The sequence below is a fragment of the Pinus tabuliformis genome, chromosome 8 (genome assembly GCF_031772625.1).
Source record: "Pinus tabuliformis cultivar Carrire ecotype Pingquan chromosome 8, CPIR1, whole genome shotgun sequence".
NCBI classification, from domain to species: domain Eukaryota; kingdom Viridiplantae; phylum Streptophyta; class Pinopsida; order Pinales; family Pinaceae; genus Pinus; species Pinus tabuliformis.
The window spans coordinates 1483165224-1483189371 of NC_142294.1; the positions used below are offsets into that span (position 1 = coordinate 1483165224).

At 34.8% G+C, this 24148-nt stretch overlaps 2 protein-coding genes across 2 annotated transcripts; both read left to right on the forward strand.

The window, feature by feature from the left end:
* The first annotated feature begins 16868 nt into the window (after positions 1-16868).
* LOC149241428 (uncharacterized) lies at positions 16869-17770 on the forward strand. Its single transcript, XM_089367520.1, has one exon. The coding sequence runs from the start codon at positions 17103-17105 to the stop codon at positions 17295-17297; it is 195 nt and encodes a 64-aa protein (XP_089223646.1). The 5' UTR covers positions 16869-17102; the 3' UTR covers positions 17298-17770.
* Positions 17771-21861: 4091 nt separating this feature from the next.
* On the forward strand, positions 21862-22694 carry LOC149241429 (uncharacterized). Its single transcript, XM_089367521.1, has one exon. The coding sequence runs from the start codon at positions 22067-22069 to the stop codon at positions 22259-22261; it is 195 nt and encodes a 64-aa protein (XP_089223647.1). The 5' UTR covers positions 21862-22066; the 3' UTR covers positions 22262-22694.
* The last annotated feature ends 1454 nt before the right edge of the window (positions 22695-24148 follow it).

Consider the following 24148-nt stretch of genomic DNA (forward strand, 5'->3'; position numbering starts at 1 on the left):
TGGTTACTGGAAAAATTCCAAAAAAAAAATTGAATAATTGGGCGCACAGATGGTTAACACTAGGTGGCAGATATATTATGGCACAAGCGGTTTTTCAAAAATTAACATTATACTAGGCACACCATTTTATCCTTCAATATTATGTGGTTAATAAAATAAAAATTATTGTGGCTCATTTCATTTGGGCGGGGATGGAGAATAGACATAGGTTCCATTTGATTAAATAAGAAAGGATCTCGGTTCCGAAAGAATATGGTGGATGGGGACTCCTGGATATTAAATATTTCTAATGGGCACTACTCATAAAATCTCTCTGGCGTGCACTTTTCCGAGAAGGAATATGGCAAGATATTATAGCATCCAAGTATTTATACAAGAGGGCAGAAAAATATTGGATTATTTCTGGGCACATTGGACTCAAATCTGGTTCTTCTATATGGAACAATTTTCACAAAATCAAAGAATGGTTCCTCAGGAGGATTACCTGGGCGTTTGGTACGGGGAACCAGATTATTATTGGTAAAGGAATCTTCGGCATGGAGGGGACACATAGTTTATCTGAAGACACCATAAACAAAATGCACTATAGAGGTTATTTCATCTTGGCACAGGTCATTGTAGGTTGGCAGGGACTATTTCCTATTGGGTGTAGGGTGGAAGAAATGGGTTTATCTAGAAATTGTAAAGATGAATGGAGAAGATATATATAGTCCCTTTGTAGGGTGGGACTGTGCCGGAATGAGGGCAGAGATTACATCACATGGGATGGTATATTACGTGGAAACTCGGTGGTCATTGTCGATACATAAGGTACATAATCACTTCCATGCACTCATGTACAAAGTCATGCTGGTTCTATAGAATCTGGAAATTAAAGGTTCCCTATAAGATTATACTATATTCTTGGTTGGTTTGGCATGACAAAACTTTGACATGGGAGAATCTAAGGAAAAAAGGTATAGAGCGGTCTCGTAGATGCTCACTCTCCAAAAATTCACTAGAGACAAACATACATATGCTCTTGGATTGCACGATTACTATGCAAGTTTGGCTCTTCTTCATGATACACAACAACATCCCTTTTAGACAATTCACATCCATAGAACAATGTTTCAACTAGTGGTTGGTGTGTGGCGATTGTCTACAAGCTATAAATCCATTCATTTTCTGGGAAGTATGGAAAGCTTGTAATGGTTTTATATTTGAAAATATGAAATCGACACTTTGAGGATTTTATACAAAACTAGAACTTGGATGGACACTATAGGAATAGTTTAAAAGGGACTCAAGGGTATTTTGATCCAAAATTATCCAATAGGATTTAAAAAATTTATAAGAACCAATAGGATTTAAGATGATGATGTCAACCATGGGGGATGATTCACCATTTTTTCAGTAAAAAAGAAAAAAATAATACTTTTTCAACTCCTATTTTCAACTAATCTCCCTAAGGTTTTACTGAAATTTCAAGGAGTGTCCATTGGATGCAAAATTTAATTCCTCGTCCAAGGAGTATCCATGTTTCATACTTTTGATGGACCCTTCTACACGAAAAATCAGAAATACATGAAAAAACGTGATTGCAATCACGTTTTTCATGTATTTCTCATTTTTCGTGTAGCAGGGTTCGTTGAATGTATGGAACATGGGTTGTCCTTGGATGAGGAATCAAATTTTGCATCCAATGAGTGTTGCCTCTCAAAATTTGAGTAAACCCATAGGGAGATAAGTTGAAAATACGAGTTGAAAAAAATAGTTTTTCTTTTTTCCCTCTTAAATTTGATGATGTAATCTAATCTTATTTTATTAGTTTCTTAGGAGGCCCATTTTAGACCTCAAAATTCCCCTAATGCAAACTCAAGTGACTCTAGAGCCATTTGATAAGTGGGGCATGGATTTCATTGGACCTATTGATGCCCTATCTAGTCAAAATGAATATATCATTGTGTGCATTGATTACTTGACTAAATGGGCCGAAACGAAGGCAATAAAGGAAACAACTGAGCAAAAGGTGGTTGAATTTACGAGGGAGAACATATTCTACAAGTTTGGTTTTCCAAGAGAGTTAGTCACTAATCAAGGAGCACAATTTACATCAAATCTAATTGAATATCTCATGAAGCAACACCACATCAACACATAGGACATTGACTGCCTATCACCCTTAAGAAAATGGGCAGGTGGAGGTCAGGGAAAATTTTAAGAACCCCCCCTAAATTTATAAATATAATAAATGGGCGAATCTCCATGGTATATAGGAAAAATGGAAGGCGATTTTGTCAATAATATAATATGTATATATAATTTTTTGGCGAATCTCTCACGTGGCATGGAGAATATTTTACTCAATTATAAAATCTTGTAAGATCTTGGCGAGCCTTTCACTAAATAATATAACTTTGTAAAGTCCTAGTGAATCTTAGCATAGGCTACATGCTGGTTTAATTCCCCCATTTAAATAGGCTACATTCCAAGTGAATACCATGGGTGAATACCATGTTCCATTTTGGCGAATACCATGGGTGAATACCATGTGCCATTTTGGTGAATACCATGGGTCAATACCATGTGCCATTTTTATTTTTATTAATTCTAATATTAGGGTTAATAATGGTTTTTTGCATGGTATTAATAACAATCTAGTCCATGGTATTTGTCCCATAGTATTTTTGCCATAGGTTTCACCTAAATATAACCCATTTTTTGAGTGTTTGTAAATATAAGGTGACTTATGGAGTAAATATAAAAAAATGTTTTATTTGTTTACCATACCTCTCGTTTATTTATATTTTTACTAATTTACCATACCTCTTTTACAAATATGGTATTTGGCCCATAGGATTCACTTAAATAAAACCTCTTTCTTGAGCCTTCATAAATAGAAGGAGGGTTATGGACTAAATATAAAAAGAGGTTTTATTTATTTACGATACGTCTAGTTTATTTATATTTTTATTTATTTACCATACCGTTTAAGTATAAAAAGACATTTTATTTATTTACCATACCTCCACTTTACTTATATTTTTATTTGTTTACACTGTTACATGTATATAAGGTGACTTATGTAGTAAATATAAAAAATGTCTTATTTATTTACCATACCTCTCATTTATTTGTATTTTTATTAATTTACCATACCTCTTTTATAAATATGGTATTTGGCCCATAGGATTCACTTAAATAAAACCTATTCTTGAAAATGGGCGAATGGATTCACTTAAATAAAACCTATTCTTGAAAATGGGCGAATGGAAGGTTGTAAGTCCTAATTTCAAGGGCTAAATTTACCTTTTTCACCCTCTCCCTTAAAATAAGGTGGGCTATTTGAGGTGATTTGTAAAAATGTACTATGATACAAAATATTCGCCCACTAAAAATTTAAAACCCCTTAATTTCGCCAAAGGGCGAACATTCGCCCCTAAAATTATCCTTGGTGGAGGTCACAAACAAAGCATTGGAGAACATTATAACCAAGTTTGTTAGCAATAGCAGAAAATATTGTGAAGACATACTTGTGGAAGCCACTTGGGCATACAACACCACTTGGAAGACCACCACTAGATTCACTCCATTTGAACTAGTCTATTTGAAGAAGACCTTGTTGTCTATTGAACTCAAATACAACATCTTAAGGATGGAAGCTCAGTTATACTTGGGCCTCACTATAGCACAACAAGAGAGGTTGATCCAACTCAATGGTATTGATGAATTTAGGTTGCAAGCTCTCCTACGCACTGAGGTAATCCAGCTACAAAAAAAGATTTGGCATGACAAACACATCAAAGAGAATATTTTTCAAGAAGGAGATTGGGCACTGTTGTATGATTCCAGATTCAGGGATTTCAAAGGAAATTTAATGACAATATGGTTGGGTCCCTATCTAGTAGAGAAATGTCATGAGAATGGTTATGTACAGATCAGAACAATTGATGAGGAAAGGATTCCCCTACTTGTCAATGGTTATAGGTTGAAGTTGTATAAAATAACTTTGTCCAAGGAAGAATTTTGTAAGAGCCCTGGTGAAAATTTCATGTAATAAAAGTTAAAAACAATAACCACGGATGAATGGGACACTTATCCCAAGCTGAATTTTGGGTGAGACATCCTAGGGGGTGTTGATTTGATTGTTTATGGCTAAGGAAATTGGCAAATGTAATGGCTAAGGATTTGGAAAGGAAAAATGGCATTTTGGCACAATTATTTACTAAAATAATGGAAATTAGGAGAAAAAGGAGGTGAAATGTCACAGGTTGCATATGAGGAGGAAAATGAACAAAAATAATGGAAAATGAAGAAAATGGAGGCCTCATTCATAAAAAGTCTTCTGAGGATTAGTTGGTAACCTTTCGTCATTTTAGCTTTGGAGCTCTTTCATTATTCTCTCTCTCTCTCTCTCATACTCTTGGAGCACTTTGGCATTCAAGCAAGAAAGGTAAATAAGGCAAGAGGAAAAAAAGATCAAGTAGGAAAAGGCAGGATCAAGCAGCTACAACAAGCTTTAATGCAGGTATCGAATTGCATGTGTATTTTCCTTGCTGGATTTGCATGCATGAGATTTCATGTGTTTATTTTCTACCATGGCATGGGTTTCGCCAGGTGTGACAATATTTTCAGCCTAGCCTTGCCATTTCCTGATAGCCTTGATGAGATGGGTTCTCTCATTCGGTTTATGTGGGATGACCGGATTGAATTTGAAGCTGAGTGGGGTGGATATCCTAATTGACAAACACATGGTGGTAGTGGTCCCTGAACTAGACTAAGGATGCATGAAACCACTGGGCTAGTAACCCTTGAACCAAAATGTGGGTTGTGGTAAAGCTAGATTGTGTGCCTCGGTGGGCCTAGGAATCCTTACGGTGAATGATAGGATATACAGTAAAGCCAAGAGGTGGGATTTCTCTCCGTTGGGCCTAGTGATTCTCGGATGGAATGCATGGTAAAGCCTAGAGAGTATGTCTCGGTGTAGGGCCTAGTGATCCCTGGATCTGACTATGGATGCACGGTAAAGCCTAAGAGACTAGGAGGCACTCAAATTCCTCACGATGTAGGTAGAGAACTCCGATGGCATCCACATTAATTGGCATATTTAATGTGTTCTATGAGTCCCACATTCATGCTTGGAATATGGCACGAGGGTGATTAGCTGAAGAGAGACTTAGCTTAGCCAATCTATGGTTGGGTCATGGTAGTCCCATCACTGGTTGGTTCACTGCATTGATTAATGAGAAATTACTTCCATTGATTTTCATGTGTAAATGTACTAGTGTATATATGGATTTTGATGGCTGATATGCTTATTTTATTTATGTTCCTATTATGTTGATTATATGTACATTTTATGGCAATCGCTATGTTTGGCTCTCAGCATGTTTTTACTTTTATTTGAATGGATATTTTATCTATGACCTAATAAGTGATAAGGCAACAAAATACATGAGGAAACAATGCTTCATGGTGATTCTCAGATAAGTTTGGGATCCCTACACTTAATTCTATTGTTTACACTTGTAGGTTACATGTTGCCAAAATGTTAAATGAAATGTCTGTCATGACTAGTATGGGTTTGGTTAAGGTCTTGATTAGCTATTTACTTTTGCATCATTGTTTCCTTGTACGCTATTTGATTTTGAGCTTTCGTTCTATTTTGGGTCATCGGCTGGGCTCTGGTCCTAGAAAAGTGGCTTAATTCCCAGGGTCGCTGGCACAAAACTGGAACTTTTGGTCCACAGTCGCTGACAAGCAGGCCTATGAGAGTGACTTTAGGTCTCTGGTCACCTTCTTTCCCATAGCATGAGAGCGACTATGGCCCAAGAGGTCCAAACTAGCAGTGGAACCTAGGGATAGACTGTTTGAGTCATTGACTTGTCTCCTGAGGGTTTTGTTGATGATATTAAATGACCGTGTGTGATGTTCCATCGATTCCACTTCCTTAAAGTCACCTAGGAAGTCAAATTTGATCATAATATCCTCTTGTCTCATGTTTACCCCGGTTGGCATGGTTTCTTTGGTGGATGTGGGAGGAGGGTGTAACAAATTTATTAGTTCAATTAGGAGAGAATTGAATGTGATTGGGAGGCTCATAGTCCTCAATCCATAAAGCTTCTAAAAATTAAAAAAAGAGAGAAAATTAAATAAAGGGCCTAGGTGAAAACCTGCATGAGGCATCTACGATCAACTATAGGGTTGAAACCTCTCTACAGAATCCCAAGTGAAAAAATAAGAAAAATGAAAATAAAATAAAATAAAAATATCCCTAGGTGAAAACCTCTTAGCCACCTAGGGTAGGCAAGTAGGTTGAAAACCTCTGCAGAGGAAGGTTGCATGTCTAAAAAAAAAACACAAGGAATGGATTCTTACACCAATTTTGCTAACATGTCTCTTTTGCAAGACTCCAAACAATCAATAGAACCATTCATATAGAACAGATTCTACAGATTCATTCCTCCATTTCTCCAGACATCCATTGCATTTTCACCCTCTTCACTCACCTCCCTACCTCTGTCCATCATCTAGCCAACAATATAATCATGTTTTTCCTCCTCTCTGAAGTGATAGAGGATTTTCTTGAAATGCTACAGGAGAAGCATGAAATGCTATAGAAGCAACCTAAAATGCTACAAGAGGCAGATCCGATAGGATAAATGGGCCAAAAGTTCATGTCTTCTCTAAGAAATGTTGAGAGAGGTCCACTTATATCACCTTCGTCACTCATCGACTCCATCTAGCCAAGTGTCACCTTCAAATTCCACTCTGTCCTACATAAAAGAAATAGAAAAGGCTTTGTCATCAACTTTTCCACTACCTACACCACCTCTTTATGATTTAAACCCTGTCCTTATACCTCCTATGATTTTACATCAATCCCACATGCAATAATGAGCTCTCGAAGAGCAATTAAATGACTGCTACAGGAAGAGGATTCCTCTTGTAGTAATCTATACAATTACAATAGAACTCCGCATCAATTTTTTCACCCATAGAGTAGAAGATCCAACCACCTTGAGCATCATGAAGCCATTTCTAAAGTTGATAAGGGACACATTCTCCTTAGGAAGAAGTCCATCCACTCCACCCTTAGGAGATAGGACACTAGGAAGAAACCTGCACTCACAACAATTTTATCAATTAAAGGATCATCAAGCTAAGAGGACCTGTATAGAAGCAAGCTAAGGAAACCAACATCTATATCATCGTATTATGAGGTCTATCTCTAGCATGCAAGCATCTCCATCAAATCGACATCACAGGTAGGATCAGGTATGACAAACATCACCTCTTCCCTATGCATATAATGATAAAATGTGTAATGGTTGAGAAAGGAGTTTTTTATGGGCGAGGTAGCCAGTAAACTTGGCAACCTTTGATTAGTAAAATAAATTTCATTCAATCACACATACACATGGAAAATTCAACTCAAGTGATGTGGTGATTATGAGGAGTGAGGCGATGATCACGAGGAGTAGGGTGATGATTGAAAGGAGTGGGGGCAACGGTTAAAAAAGGGAAGTTTGTGCAAGAGCCATGTCACCAAAGCGCTCTGAGAATTTTCCAAAAAGAGGAATATTAAGTACAATGCTCAACTCCATTTGTATAATTGGTCATTTCTAGGAAACAGTTAGAGAAGAATGATCTAGTGCTATCAGAGACTGCCTAGGTGCCACTGAGATGCTTTGAACTGCTACAGGAGGCCTGAAAGGAAGATATAGGAGATAATTGAAGGGAGAAACGGAGCCAAAACTAGCCAAATTTGTCCTCAAACCCTCATGCACATGACAAAGCTACCTTGAAAGAAGTGGCTTTCTCCCTCTCTTTTTTTCCATACCCCTGCATGGAGAATTTTGCTTGAATTAAGTGCCCTATAGCAAACAATTATGTAGTAGTCCCCTTTGGAAATTGTTAGAAGTGAAGGCAAGATAGGGTCAGAGGAAAGTTTTTTTTGATAAAAAAAATTATTAGTATCCTTCTCCCTCTTTGATAAAAAAGGAAAATTTGACACTTTATCTACAACCAAGACTTCTCTAATGCCAAAAATTGAAATACACCTAAGTAACCTTGAGAAGGAGCAATAGGAAAAATGGGGGGGAGGTTTCAACAAAAGATAACCCACATACACAAAAATAATTTATCAACATCCTCCTGTCGTAAATATTTTTCTAAGACATCAATGGATGGGCTTCGTTGAATAGTTGAAGGGGTATGGTGATAATATAACTCAAGAATTTTCCATGGCACTAAAACCACAGGGACAAGATAGTGCTACTACTATTGTTATGGGACTTTCCCTCTCCTTAAATGTTGAACTCTTAAGAAGAGTGACTACCTTACCCTTAGGAATTTGATGGAGCAAGGAGGATAAAGCAGTGAGTTTTATAGCCAGGAAGAACTTCTTTATTCAAAGAGAAAATCACGTAGAAGACAAAAATGGAGTGAGAATAGAATGCTGACCTTACCCCTGGGATGAAGTGGCCTATCATATCCTCAAATACATATCTTGCGAGGGGAGGTTGAGAATTGTATATGCCTATCATTTTAGGTTTCTCCATGACCTAATATTGAAAGCAGAATTACCTATTCCACAAAGACTCAGTGTTCCCCATTTCCTCCTACAATCTATCATTGAAATGAGCCAGAAAGTGAGGGAAGTGAAGCCCCAAAATATTTCCCACCATGCCCTCATTCAGCTCATTATTATGGATGCTCTAAGTCACTTAAGGAACCCTGTGCTATGGACTAATTTTGTAGACATGGACAGGGAAATTTTCATTGAAACCCAATCCATCACACATGAATAAACCACAGCCTGTAGCATTGGAGGTAGCGAAGGAAAGAAGGAAGAAGAGGAGGAAACAGAAATAGAAGAAGAAGAATAAAAAACTGAGGACGGAGAAGGAGAGAAACAAGGAACAAAGAAGGATAACCCTGAGGGGGCATTCAAGCCTCAAGGGATAGGAAAACAAGGACAAAAAAAAAAGTCTCTTTGTAGGGAGCATCAAGCAAGAAGTGGATGCAACATTGGCGACATTGGGCACACCTATCAAGCCCAAAAGAAGGCAGCCAAGGTAAGGTCACTTATGCTTCAAAACAAGGAAGAGCACCAGGATAAGGCAAGGGAAGCCTCAACCTCCTTCAAAAATCCTTATCACTATTGATGAGTCAGCAAGAAAGAAGGAAGAAGTGGGACCTAGTGAGGGAAAAATTGAAGAAGTCACCTCTCCTAAGGCCAAAACCAAGCAACTTGTGCTACCTATGGGAAGTCCCACCACTAGGGCAGTCACCTTTAAGAGGATCAAGACAAAATATACCCTATTACAAGACGAAAAATAAGAGATACAGGAGAAAACCGAGCAACTATAGGAGAAACAGATGGTGCTACAAGAGAAACAAGGGCTGCTATAGGAGCTGCAGGAGGTGCTACAGGAAGGGGAAAACACCCCAAAAGAAGATGAAAAATGGCTCCAAGGGATCCAAGAGCCTGATCCACAACCCAATTTGGAATCCTACTATAAACTTGTTGAGAGAGATAGGATTATACCTGAGAAATTCTCCATCCCACTCTTCTTTGAATTAGAGAAAGAAAGAGGCAAACACATAAATGGATGCAAATTAAAAAATTCAAAAGTGTAGAAGATGTGGGCCTCATGTAGGAGAAAGTCAATGAGATGGGAAAATAATTGAATGATATGAAACTAAGGGATTCAATAATGAGAGAGAGGCTATAGGCTGAAAACACAAGGCTAAGAGAGAAATTACAAGAAAAGGATACACAACTTGCTACTATGGAAAGTTTATCTATGGAAGCCATCCAATGTAGGAAGGCATCTAAATCCTATGCCATTTTCTCAAGGAGCAGTGGCTGCAGCTCCAAATTAATACATTGGCACAATATGCCCCCCTGCCTTTCTAAGACTACAGGAAATTCATTGAATTTTGCAAAGGAGCAAGTATTGAGGATAGAGCCAAACTGGTTGAGTTTTACATGCACAATCTGATCCTCACAGACATGAATTTATGGGACCCCAACTCAAGATTTGGAGACATGAAATTGATGGAATTATATTCCTTGTTTACCCATAAGGAGAAAAGGGTTCAAGAAGTGAAGGGTGATGACAAAAGAACAAAAGGAATCCTTCTATATCAGAGTAGAACTAGTGAGCCTTAAGGCTGTCATCATCAACCATAATCTCATCTCCGCTGATCCTGAATCAGCCCCTAGGTATATAACATCCCAAGATAAATCCATACTACATTTTTAGGACACATTTAGGATGGTGGGGACAGAAAGTTTGCAGGCTTGCCAAACAAGATGGCGGGCCCTGCCTCATAGTTTACAAATAAGAGAATATCAATCCCTAGAAAGACTAAGGAATGCCTTGTAGATAACCCCACTATACCAAATAATCATGCAAATGCTAAAGATCAAATGGGTAACACTCAAACTAAATCCTCCCTTACTACTGGGCTTACAAGAAGGAAGAAACCAGGCATAGGAAAAAAAATAATGGACAAACATAGAGGTAAATGCAAGTTTCTATCCATAGGAGGGAAAACCATGTGAGGTTCCTTGTGATGTCAAAGAGACCACCAAGGCCATGAATGAGCTTCATACCAACGACTGAGTTGCTCAGAGGGTGAGAAACACCTTCAGCAGGGGGGTGATGATGGTTCGAATTAATAGGTATATTTTGAAGTTAATTGTGTTATCCTCCATCCCTTAAAACTCTCCTTTCCTCACATTAATTCACATTTTTAGCCATATATGCTTAGTAGGAAGAATAAAGGGTGTTTTTCATATTGTATGGCCTAATGTGATCAATTTGCATGAAAAGAAGCATTTTTGGAGACATTTACAATACGGGGGCTTGATGGAGACAACCAAGAGAGAATATAGGAGGCTTTTCCACCTCATTAACTCTCTAACTCGGCTTGAGATCATAGAATCCTCACTTATAACTCAAATTCAATATCAGCCGAGGGACTCCAAGTACATGTCAAGATCAAGGGGGACCGGATCCATAAATCTCAAGATCTTAGAGGGAATCACTCCTCTTTTTAAGGGAACTACCATCAACTACCTTTCTATATAAATAAACCAGCCAAGAGGCTCATTATGATTCAAATTATTGTTGCAGCTAGGAGTAGCTATTGTGAGCCCAATGCTTGACATTTTCATTCTTATTTTTCATGATGTCTGTGACTATCATTTTTTGCTAATGAGAAGTTTGCTATTGGTATGCATCTGAGTTAGATTTGGAGGGCTGAAACCCTTGGGTTTGGACCCAACCCATAGGCTTTATTCCTTCTCTTGTATTTCTTTATTGTTCTTGTTTCAAAGTATTGCAATTCTTTCCTTGTTTCAGTAGATGTTATATCATAAAAACTTGTAATTGCAAGCTTGTGTATCACCTCTCTTGTGGGAAGAGTGATTGGAAATATCCATAATAACAGCTCAAAAATATTTTTTTATGATTTCTTGAAAAGTGTTAGGTATTAGATTGAAATCTCTCTATGTGTCTAATATCTGCAACTTAGGAGTTAGTAACATTGGTTTGGAAATTGGAGTTGTGTTGTAGGTTAGAGTAGACTTCAATAAAATTCAACTCATCTTTTCCAAGATTATTTACTTTGCTACAATAATGATCATTTGATGCATGTACTTGGCAAGCTGTAGAAATTGTGTTGGTTTGCAGGGGTGGGTACATCTTTCCACATCCACCTGGACCTTTCCATCTTCCTCTTAGGCACCTCACCTTGCTTCCAAACTCTATCTCTGAATTCACTCTGTTAAGGTAGATGAAGGACACCATGGGCATCAACTCTGGTGCAAGATAGACCTTTGAGGGGTACTAGGCTTGGATAAGGGGTTCCCACACCCTTCACTCAACGCCTTTTACCTTCATCCACCTTACTTTGCCTTCAAGACACCATTTCTGTCATCAAAAAGTTCTCGGACCCTCCTCTTGTAGCAAAATAGGGCCTCCTGTAGTAAAACAAGGCCTCTTGTAACACCTCCTATAATAGACCTGTAGTGCTGTGTTCTTCAACAAAATTTGCTCCATACTTTGAGTCTGGCATATTTAAGTTGAATAATGGCCCCCACACTATGATTTTATGATTAGGGAAGACTCCAGAACTGCTCCAACCTCATCCTTTCATCACTCCAACTATCATATAGTAAAACAAAGTTAGAATTAGTATTTTTCTTCATAGGTATGTTAAAGATTGGATTCTTAATTTGCAAGCGATCATGAGTAGATAAATCATTCCTTCAAGTAGGTTATTGAATTTAAATTAATTGTGCAAGTAAAGTAGCATGATTTACTTCTACAAATAGTTTAGCATTTTTCCTTTCATGTAATTTCAATCAGCATTTACATTTGATCAATGGCATTTTCACCTTTGTAGTTAGAACCATGTTTGTTTATGCTTTCATAAGATGTTTTCATTGTAATTAGTTCAAGGAGTTGTCTTTGAACACCTTAATCTGATTTCATGAATGAGGGTGACATGAGTAGAACCTAACCTGTTGTGCAAATAGCATTATCACCTCTAAGTTTGTACGAACCTCGGTTGATAATTTAAGTTGATAAGCCCCCCAGAATTGCAACATCCTTGGGGCAATAACGGGGCTCATCAATAGAAAACCTACAATTGCATTAACACAACCCTCGACAGAAGGAAATCTTTTAGCAAAGGACAAGGAGAGATCTTCAACCATAATTATCTCTGCTATTTGTGGGAAGAAGCAGAACCATGAGTCTGATAATTTTTATAGCGAGAAAGATCTATCTAATTCGGTTAATCTGGATGCTATGGAACTTTCTTAGCAGAATTAAGAAGCAACATTATCCTATATTGTGATGGATGGCTTGGTAGGATGGATTGTTATCTATAGGAGAAAGAGTAAAAAATAAAAACACATGGATCACATTGGTTTTTAAAACCAAAATTGTAGTAGATGGTCTCTGTAGTATTTGATTTTCTGATGCAATATATTTTTTTGGAGTTAATAGAATGGAAATTTACAAAAAGAAAGTGCGTGTAGCCAAAGCTTTTTTTTTTTTTCTTGAAAGGTAAACCAAAAACATATTCTTTAGTAGATAATTTTGATACCAATGAGAGGGTTGACTAACATGACTAACTTACGCACCATAGTCATTTTGATGTGTATAAGGTTTTCTTAGTCTTCTAATGCATTCCAATAGTGTGATCATAGTTATTTCGTTGTCATGGCGTACTTTTGCATGCCTTGTGTACAATTATTTTTATGTTTTCTCTACTGTGAATCACCCCGTAACGTGGACTTCAATGCACCAACCATTCACTACTAATACTTAATTCAAATGGTGACTTAGATTCCATATCAATATTGATTTTAGCATATTACCTCACCAACAACCTAGTGTACATCAACATGGTGTTAAAACTCATAGGAGGATTTGTGGGCCTACATAACTAAATGGTTAAAGTTAACTAGGTTTATTTAAGTTCTATGCTAAATATCAATTTGAGCCAAGTTAACACACACCCTAGTCAACCTAATTCTAGGATTGGAGGGATCAATTAACTTGAATGATAATGTCAAGGCCAATTATTACATATATCTCATTTAAAGAATTTGATAATTCAAACATATATAAATATGTGTTGTTGCACTTGTAAATGGTTTCATACGTTAGGCAAGTTTTGATCAAACTTGTCATTGTACTCCTTGTGATATCGAGCTTAGTACATTAGTTATACAACATTTTAATTCATTTCATTTATTGTAATCCATTCTGTTGTATGGATGATTGATGTACAATGAAACAATCTTGGGACTTGTGGTTTGTCACTTTACTTATAGTTTTCATTGTTACCTATATTATACCAATTTATTGTTCATTCAATGTGTTGATCTTACACCTAATTTTTTTATGTACACACGTTTATAGCCGTCCATTTGTGACACTGATTTGAATCTAACAAGCACTTAATCACTTCTACACTTATTGGCAATATATTCTTGAACTTCTACAAAGTTGATTGTGTATAATAGTAAACATTTTGTCATATTAATCTGTCACTAGCTAGACACTAAAAATAAAAAAGGTTAATAACCCTCATATCTAATCTGTTTTCAATTTTGTTTACTTTAATGCGTTAGCGAGAATGGTCCTAAAAAAGTACATAAAATTTTCATTAAACATCACCCAATTGTGTGGAAGGAAACTTTCTACAACCTATATGAAGGAGATGTGTAATCCTTCCTTGCCTAACATGGATTTAAAATTTGGTAGTTAATATGGAGTTGGCATGTGACATATTAAGAATTGTTGTAGAACTATCTTAACTCTAAATGTATTGCACTAAGAGGAATGCTTGCACTTATTCAGATTTGATCAATCTTGAAGCATGGTGATTAAACATTTTATGATGTGTTGATGAATATGAGGGAATTATGTAATTCTTTTCATTATTAACATAGAGTTGACGTGTGATATAAGATTTGCACCTATCCCACTTGATTTATAATAAATTCACTAGGGTGCCACATGAATGCAGCCTAACTAATGCCCAACTTACAACAAAAAGAAAAAGAAAATCTAAATAACTAAATTCGCGCTAATATAAGATACATAATTTGCATTAAACTACATTAATCATCATAATCAAATTGACTGCTAATTATATCGTTTTTTTTTTTTTTTCGATGTGGTTCACGGGGCACCGGAGGTGGGCCGCTACGTCCACGTAGAGAAGCACGGCCATCAGGCCTAACCTCGAGGGCGTCGAGGAGATTTGACCCCGTGACCTCCCAAATCGGGAGAGTACTGTCAACGGGAACTCGACCATTTGAGCTATCCCTCGGGGCTTAATTATATCGTTTTTACCCCAAATAATTTACCAATTTACCAATAATTTACCTTAGTTTATTTATCTAAAATAATTAAAAACCAAAAATATAATAATCTTTATATCTTATATTATATATATTAATCAATTGTAACAACATCTTTCAGAAAAAATCACATAAGAGATACACGTTTTGAAGCAGCCAGTGTGGTTCATCTTTAGGACAAGATGAGGAACCAGATCCAGGCAATGCAATAAATAGATGTAGAGAGCAGCTAACTAGCCATTTAGGAGTAACAACTAGTTTGACTAAAGGCAAAAATTAGTAATTAAGATTTGAAAAAAAAGGACAAGATAATTTAACTAGAAAAATTAAATTTATAAAATTACTATTAAATTAATTTTTTATTAATACTATAAATAAATTCAAAAATTTTAAGTAATAATATTATTAATAATTAGTATTTTAATAATATTATAAATCATGTAGTTATAATAAGTTAACTTTATCAAAGTATATATATATATATATATATAACCCCTTATAACCTTATTATTATATTATTATATATAATATATTTTAAAAATATTCATAACCCCAATTATTAACTAATATAAAACTAACTTTAGAATATTATAAATAATATAGTTAGATGGATTAAAAAATATTATTCTAAGCAATATTAAAATATTAGATGGATTAATCAAAGTCATCCTATAAACACACCAAAGTTCTTTAAAAAAACAAAAAATTCTTTAATCATGGGCGGATACAAAAATAAATTAAAACCAAAAACCAAAATCTTTAATTCTTAATCACTAGATTTAATATCCATATTGTCCATTTTAGTATTTTATTTCCATATTGTGAATTGTGAGGGGCTATATTAAGTGAGCAATACCATATCAAGTGCATTCTTATTGGAGGCTATATATTGAACAAAAAATAATGCAATTTATTGAGTAAAGGGTTGTATTGTTAGGAGTTAAATAAAGTAATTTTTTCCAATATGTAATCAAATTAGAGACATTGTTTAGTATGTTAAGACAATATGCATTTTATTAAATCACATTGCATATCCCAAACCCCCAATACTACTTTTACAAGATTTTTTAAAATTATTTTATCAAAATCCAGCCACTTTTAACCGTCTAGACAATTCCTCCTTCTCCATAAACAACTCCTATCCCAAACTCTCCTTCCTCATTTTAGTTTTCTTGACTGTTCCGGTATACAACCGAGAGAACCATTATCCTTGGGTTCTTTTTCCATTGGACTTTTACTCAAACCTCTAAATCGCTCGGCTTGACCAAATACGCCACAGCGAACCTCAATCCTCTAAATCGCTCGGCTTGATACGCCACAGCGAACTCTCCTTATTTTAGTTTTCTTGACTGTTCCCCTATACAACACAGAGAACCAATATCCTCGGGTTCTTTCTGCATTGGACTTTTACTCAAACCTCTAAATCTTTATTTATTTTAGTTTTCTGGGCTGTTCCCCTGTACAATGGGGAGAACCAATATCTTGGGGCTCTTCATACATTGGACTTTTAATCAAACCTCTAAATCGCTCAGCTGGAGAACAAATACGACACAGCGAATAGAAACGTCTGAAAGCAATGTGGACCACCATGACTTTGGACATAAAATCCAACTCATTCTGAGAGCCGCAGCCACCGACCTAAAACTCGTGCTGGCCCACAAGCGAATTATATTGACAGCTGGTTCTTGACAACTGGCTCTCCATTTTGCAAGATCCTTCGCACAACCAAGTTTTTGGGCATGGACCAACCAACTTCCACAAGAAAACAACAGCGCTGCGGCACACATGGTTATAAATTAATCACTATAGACACGTGGATTTAAATAAAAGAGAGAAGTGTGCCGAGTGAAATATATGTGGCCGGAGAAGCCCAGAGAAATCTGAATCTCTGAGGTCAATGATATTTTGAGTTGACCCACGCGTATTACTGGTGGGTTTCATCAGCGTTAACAGTTCGATTTGGTGCTAAGGCGCATATATATATATACTCTGAGCAGAGGGGAAAGTGGGATATTTTGGGTCTGGGTATTTCTGGAAAGAGTCACAATACTTTAATGTGAGCAAAATTGTGCTCTGAGACCTTGGTGTGGTTCGAAATTCGGCGATTTAATTTGAAGTTAGTTTCAAAGCCTTCAAGGCAAGTTCTTGATTAACACTGGAGGTAGCTTGTGGTTGTGTTATTAGGACGGTGTCATCTCTTCTGCGCCTGAAACAGATCGTCATGAGCTCCAGCAGTTCCAGGAGGCCGAGGAGATTTTCCACGCGACGAACTCCTACGCGTGAGGAATACGAGCGATTCGGCAGCGATCTCGCAAACGAAAAGCAGAACGATGTTTTCAATATCGTGCCGAAGAAAGTGCGACTGGATTTTTTTCCTGACGCCTGCGATTATGAAGACGACATGCAAGGAGGATAAAAGGTTTACAGTCTAAGCTATTTTTGTAGGGATTTTTCCCAATTACATACTGTTGTTTCATTTCAAATTTAACAAGAATTCGGCAGAAATTTCCAGGTAAGTTTAGAGAAAGGAAGAAATTTCAATTTCAGATATAACTAAAGATGGAAATAGGGGAAATTCAAGTTGAAATATAGCTGTATCATAACTGTGTGAAACAGGGGTCAGATATAACTAAAGATGGAAATAGGGGAAATTCAAGTTGAAATATAGCTGATCATACCTGTGTGAAACAGGGGTTTTATCCATTTCCGAATTTACCTGAATGGTTGTTAAAAAAATTATCAAAACTTTGGTTCGATGATTTCTTTAAATTGCTGTAACACAAAATCTGGACAACTAAATTTTGATTATAGTATTATTTTGTATCGATTCCCCTTTGTAATGATATGTTTTGTTGGACATAGAAGTCGTTATGAGATCAGGTATCTATATTTTTTCTCTGGTATCTGGAACTGATATGTGGTATATATATTTTTGTTATGGGTAGCTGGAACATCATTTTTATACTTGGAAACCTCACTTTTTTATATACATGTTTTTGAATATGAGAATACCATTTTATTTGCTCACGAGGTTTTGGAGTGACTGTGAATGGGTGCACTGTTAAGGCACTTCTTGCCATAGATCACTGGTTCAAATACCCCATAGGTGCTTCCTACCAAAAAAAATACCATTTAGTTTATCCACAGCCTGTTTATTTTAATTATTATTTTATTAGTCATTAATATAATAATAAAAATATATTTAATTAGGATAATATTTTCAATGTAAATGTGAATGGGTGCTCTGTTAAGGCACTTCTTACGATAGGTCATTGGTTCAAATCCCCATAAGTGCTTCCTACCAAAAAAAGAAAAAAAATACCATTTCATTTATCAACAGCCTATTTATTTTAATTATTATTTTATTAGTCATTAATATAATAATAAAAATATATTTAATTAGGATAATATTTTTAATGTAAATTCACTATGATACAATATCCTTAAGTTAAATTTACTGTGATACTTAACTTAAAATGTATTCAAATTTAAATTTTAAATTTATATGGTGTATAATTATGTATTTTTTTATTTTTATTTTAAAGTAATGTATTATACAAGTAAATTTTTTATTTAACATCAATTCAAAATTTAATACTATAGAATAATTTGTTTAAATAATTAAGACTATAAAACTGCATCATGATTGTGAGGGCTCATAAATTTAGAAGGCTATGAAACTCAATCATGATTATTATAAGCAATAAATTTTCCAAAAATGATAACCACTTTATGTATAATTAATTAACTGTAACAAATTATAGGTTAGTAAAGAATTTTGACACTAGGACTTTCAATTATGTTTTCAAACATAATGGGAACATTGTTATTTATGGGTTGATTAATTTATTAATTATAGTAATTTGAGTGTGTATAAAGTATTTTTTATTTTATAAGGCACTCTAAAAATGTGATTATAATTAATTAGTTATCATAACATATATTTGTGTGCTTGGTGTATGGTTTTCTTTGTCTTGTCTAAAGACAAATGACCACCACCATAACTTAGTCTCTAATGCACTAATGATTCACTACTAATGGTCTCCAATGCACTAATGATTCACTACTAATGCTCAATCTAAATAGTGACTTGGATTTCATATTAATGTTTGTGTTAGCATATCACCTTACTAAGAACCCAATTGACGTCAGTGGGGTGTTAAAACTCATAGGATTTAGAGGCCTCTCTAGGTAGGTGTTAAAGTTAACTAAGTCTATTTGCTTCTACATTAAATATCAGTTTGGAACAAGTTAATGCACACCTTAATCAACTTGATTCTAAGATTGGAGGGACCAATTACATCTAACAAAAATGTCAAAAGCCAATTATTAAGTATTTCTAGTTTAAAGCATTTGATAATACAAACATGTATAAATATGTGTTGTTGCACTTGAAAATGGGTCCTTAAGTTCAATAGATTTTGATCAAACTTGTCAATATATTCTTTATGAGATTGAACTTAGTACAATGGTTCTCATAACTCAAGTTACAAATTCTTTCACAACACTTCAATTCTAATCATTTATTGTAACTTAATCTTTTGTTTCTATGATTGATGTATAATTATAGATTTTGATCAAACTTGTCAATATATTCTTTATGAGATCGAACTTAGTATAATGGTTCTCATAACTCAAGTTACAAATTCTTTCACAAAGCTTTAATTCTAATCATTTATTGTAACTTAATATTTTGTTTCTATAATTAAACAATCGTGGGAATCATGATTTGTTTCTTTAGTAAGATTGGTCATTGTACTAATTTATTATAACATTTATTGTTCATTCAATATGTTGAGTTTACACATAATTTCTTAGCTATACACATTTTTCTATTTGTTGAGTTTGACATTGATTTGAGTCTAACAAACACCAATCACTTCTACACTTTCATTAGTAATATATTTTTAAACTTAAGCAAAATTGAGTGTTTATAATAGTCAACATTTTGTCATGTTAATCCTTTGCTAACTCGACACTAAAGAAAACAAGGGTCAATAACCCTTATATTTCATTTTTTTAAACTTTGTTTATTTTTATGTATTATCCCAACTACTAGTAAAAATATATATAAAAATTTCTTTAACCATCACCTAGTTGTATCGAAAGACGCTTTTTAGAGCTTAGTATGATAATTATGGAGTTGACCCATAACATTTAAAAAGATATTAGTAACAAATGAAAATTTTAATGTTGCCAATTTTATATCAATTTCACTTCTTATTCTATCCATAGTTGCTTTCTACTTCCAAACATAAGAGAGATGTGTAATACATTCATTTCTTAATATGGAGTTGACACCTGACATATTAAGAATCACTCTAAATTGAACTAAGAGGAATATCACTATAAATCCATCTTAGATTTGAATCTATCAAACTAAGAGGAATCAAGATTTGAGGAAAAGTTTGCATTATGGTCACCCTGGGCCCATGGTTGTTAAAATATTTCAATAGTATATTGCTTAGTATCAAGGAGATATGTAATTCCTTTCATTGCCAACATGAAATTGACATATGACTTATTAAGCACTTATCATACATCTAGAAAAAATCAAAATTTGAGGAAAAATTTGTACCTTTAAAAATTTGATCCATTTTAACCCATAATAAATCCCAAAATTAAAATGGATTTAAACATAAGTATATAATTCATATTAAGTTATATTAAATTATTATAATGATTAAATTGATTTTTTTACCGTCATTTTCTTCTTATAATAAAATTTTATCCTATTTTTAATATATACTAAAAATAAAAAAATAATAATCTCTAATTTTTTTCAACTTTTCTCTGGAAAAAATACCAAATAAAAAAAATAAAAAACAAATCAAAATCAAATCAAGATCCTCTTTATTAGTACGATCCTTAATGCTTAATCACCAGATATATTATCCACTTTCTAAACTGTGATCCATCATCTGTTCTTTTCAATCAAAATCCTATGCATGTTTTATTGTTAAATAGTATTTGGCATATACCAGGTTCGTCGCTGTTCCATACACAATGGAGAAGGCCAATATCCTCGGAGTCTTCATCCATTGTACTTTGAATGGATGGAGGCCCAAGGCTGATATTATATAGTGGTGACCCTATGATCTGAAATCAATGTAAACCACCATGACTTTGTACATAAAATCCAACTAATCATGAGAGCCACTGACCTTAAATTCGTAGTGACCCACAAAAGAAATTCTATGGAATGTGCATTCACCTTATCATTGCAGCCGCCATGGCAAGGATCGGATATTCACAACAGGCTCCCCATTTGCAAGAACCTTCGCAAATTCTAAAGTTGGAAAAATAATGTTTTGGGTACCGACCAACTAACTTCCACATGCAAATAACAACGCTACCGCTGAGGACAAATACATGGCTATAAATTAATCCATAGATGCATGCTTTTAAATAAAAAATTATTATGTTGTCTATCGGGTTTTGATAAATGGCAATCAAGTTACCGGTTTAATTCCTGAGGACAAATACATGGCTATAAATTAATCCATAGATGCATGCTTTTAAATAAAAAATTATTATGTTGTCTATCGGGTTTTGATAAATGGCAATCAAGTTACCGGTTGAATATGAGAAGTCAATGATATTGTCAATTGACCAAAATCTGAATATCGTAAGTCAATGATATTCTCAGTTGACCAACGTGCACTGCTGGACTTTTCAAGGCGCACTGCTGGGCTTTATCTGAATATGAAATCTGAATATGGGAGGTCAAAGATTTTGTCAATTGACCAAAGATTTTGTCAATTGACCAAAATCTGAAAATCTGAATATGGGAGTCAAAGATTTTGTCAATTGACCAAAATCTGAATATGGGAGGTCAATGATATTCTCAGTTGACAAACGCGTACTGCTGGTCTTTACAACACGCACTGCTGGGCTTTTCCTCCGCGTTAGAATTTAATTTGGTGCTAAGGTGTGTATCTATATATATATATGAGAGTGCTGAGAAGAGGGGACAGGGGAAAGAAAGATAAATTGGTTTGAGTATTTCGGAAAACAGTTACAGAACCTTAATGTGAGTAAAACTGTGCTTTGGTCCAGAAATCGGCGATTTAATTTGAGTTTAGTTTAACAATCTTCAAGGCAAGTTCTTGATTAGCACCGGAGGTGGTTTGGGGTTGTGTTAGTGCGGCGGTGTCATCTCTTCTGTGCCTGAAACAGATCGTCATGAGCTCCAGCACTGGGAGAGGCCCGCGGAGAATTTCTCCGAGACGAATTAATCCGTGGGAGAAATACGAGCGATTCGACAGCGATGTGGGAAACGATACGCAGAACGATGCTTTCAATATCCGGCCCAAGAAAGTCCCACTGGATATTTTCTCTGAGGCCAGAGATTATGAGGCGGAAATGCAAGGAGGATAAAAGCAGGTTTTACACTCATCTTGTAGGAATTTTTCCGAATTACATATATTTCATTTCTTCCTGATTCATATGTAACGAGAGTTGGGCAGAAATTTCGAGGTAGATAGGAATAAGGAAGAAATTTTAATTTTTCGGAAAAGGGGAAGAAATTTCAATTTTAGATGAAGTTGAGTTGGAATGAGGGGAATTTTTCACTATAAAGTAGTATCGTAATCTGTGTATGGAACAGGGGCTTTATCCATTTCTGAATCTAACCGAGTTCCTCCAAAAATTCTATCAAAATTTTGATCGGATGATTTCCTTAAATTGCTGGAACACAAGATCTTGACGGCTAGTTTGCAACTCAGATTATAGCATTATTTTGTATCATTTCCCTATGTAATAAGAAGAGTTTTTGTTGGTCAGGAGGTATATATTGTTACTAGTATTGGCCAGTTTTCATTTTTATATTTAGTCACATTTTTGTGATGTTTAAACTCAATCATAATTGTAACAAAAAAATAAATCAATTTCTACATGTTGTAGTAAATGCAACCAATTTTGTTTGTTTGTTAAATGATGAAATATATATATATATATATATAAAAGCCGGATACCATTAGGACTCTCAAATCGAGTTTCAACACAATGAGGCAATTGTTGATTGGGATTGATTAACTTATGTACCATAATAATTTTGGCATGTATAAAGTATTTATAACCATACAACTTGTTCTAATAGTTTGACCATAGAATCAATGGTTATAACATACTTTTCCATGACTCATGTATTATTATTTTTTATGTCCACTCCATTGCAAATGATCACCAAAACTTGACCTTCAATGTACCAATATGAACTATTATTAATACTAATCTATGGTGACTTGGATTCCATATCAATGTTTGTCTTAGCATACCAACTCCACTAATAACCTAGTGGACATCAATCATCCATGATTAATAATGTGACTTGGGTTCCATATCAATATTTGTCTTATCATATCACCTCACTAATAAACGACATCAACAAGGTGTTACAATTCATAAGATTGACAAGCATATGTAGTTATGGGATTAAAGTTGACTAGGTCTATCTGTATTCTCTACTATATATTAATTTAAGTTAATGCACACCCTAGTCAACTTGATTCTAGGATTGGAGGGATTGCTTACCTTCAATGATGATGTCTAAGGCCAATTAATAGGTATGACTTATTTAGAGAATTCAAACATATCTAAATGTGTGTTGTTGCACTTCTAAATGGTCCCATAAGTTGGATTGTACTCTTTGTGAGATCAACCTTAGTATAATGGTTCTCATGACTTGAGTTGCAAAAAAAATTCACAAACACTTTAATTCTTATAATCTTTTGTAACTCATTATTTTGTAATGTGAAATCATACAATCTTGGGAAATATGATTGGTCTCTTTAGTTAGATTGTTCATTATTACCAATTTATTATACCAATTTGTTGTTCGTTCAAGGTATTGATCTTACACTTAATTGCTTAGGTACACACATTTTTCTAGCTTATCATTTGTGACACTAATTTGAATCTAAAAAACGCTTAATCACTTCTATAGTTCTATTAGTAATATATTATGAACATCTCCAAAGTTGATTATTTACAATAGTGGACATTTGTTCATGTTAAAAAAAAATCCTTAGCCATCACCTAATTGCCTAGAAAGCACTTGAGGAAGAATTTTAGCCTTCCATTGTTAAACATGGAGTTGATATATGACATTTAAAAAAATAATCAAAACAAAATATCATTTCAATGTTGAGCATAAGCAAAATATTTCAATGTCCATCTTATATAATATAATTTTATATCACTGTTATATGTGTGCATGTTTTATCCATAGGTCCTAGTGTATGGGAGATATGTAATACATTCATT

Coding starts and splice junctions, on each gene's coding strand:
- LOC149241429 (XM_089367521.1), top strand. CDS start 22,067: ATGAGCTCCAGCACTGGGAGAGGCCCGCGGAGAATTTCTCCGAGACGA.
- LOC149241428 (XM_089367520.1), top strand. CDS start 17,103: ATGAGCTCCAGCAGTTCCAGGAGGCCGAGGAGATTTTCCACGCGACGA.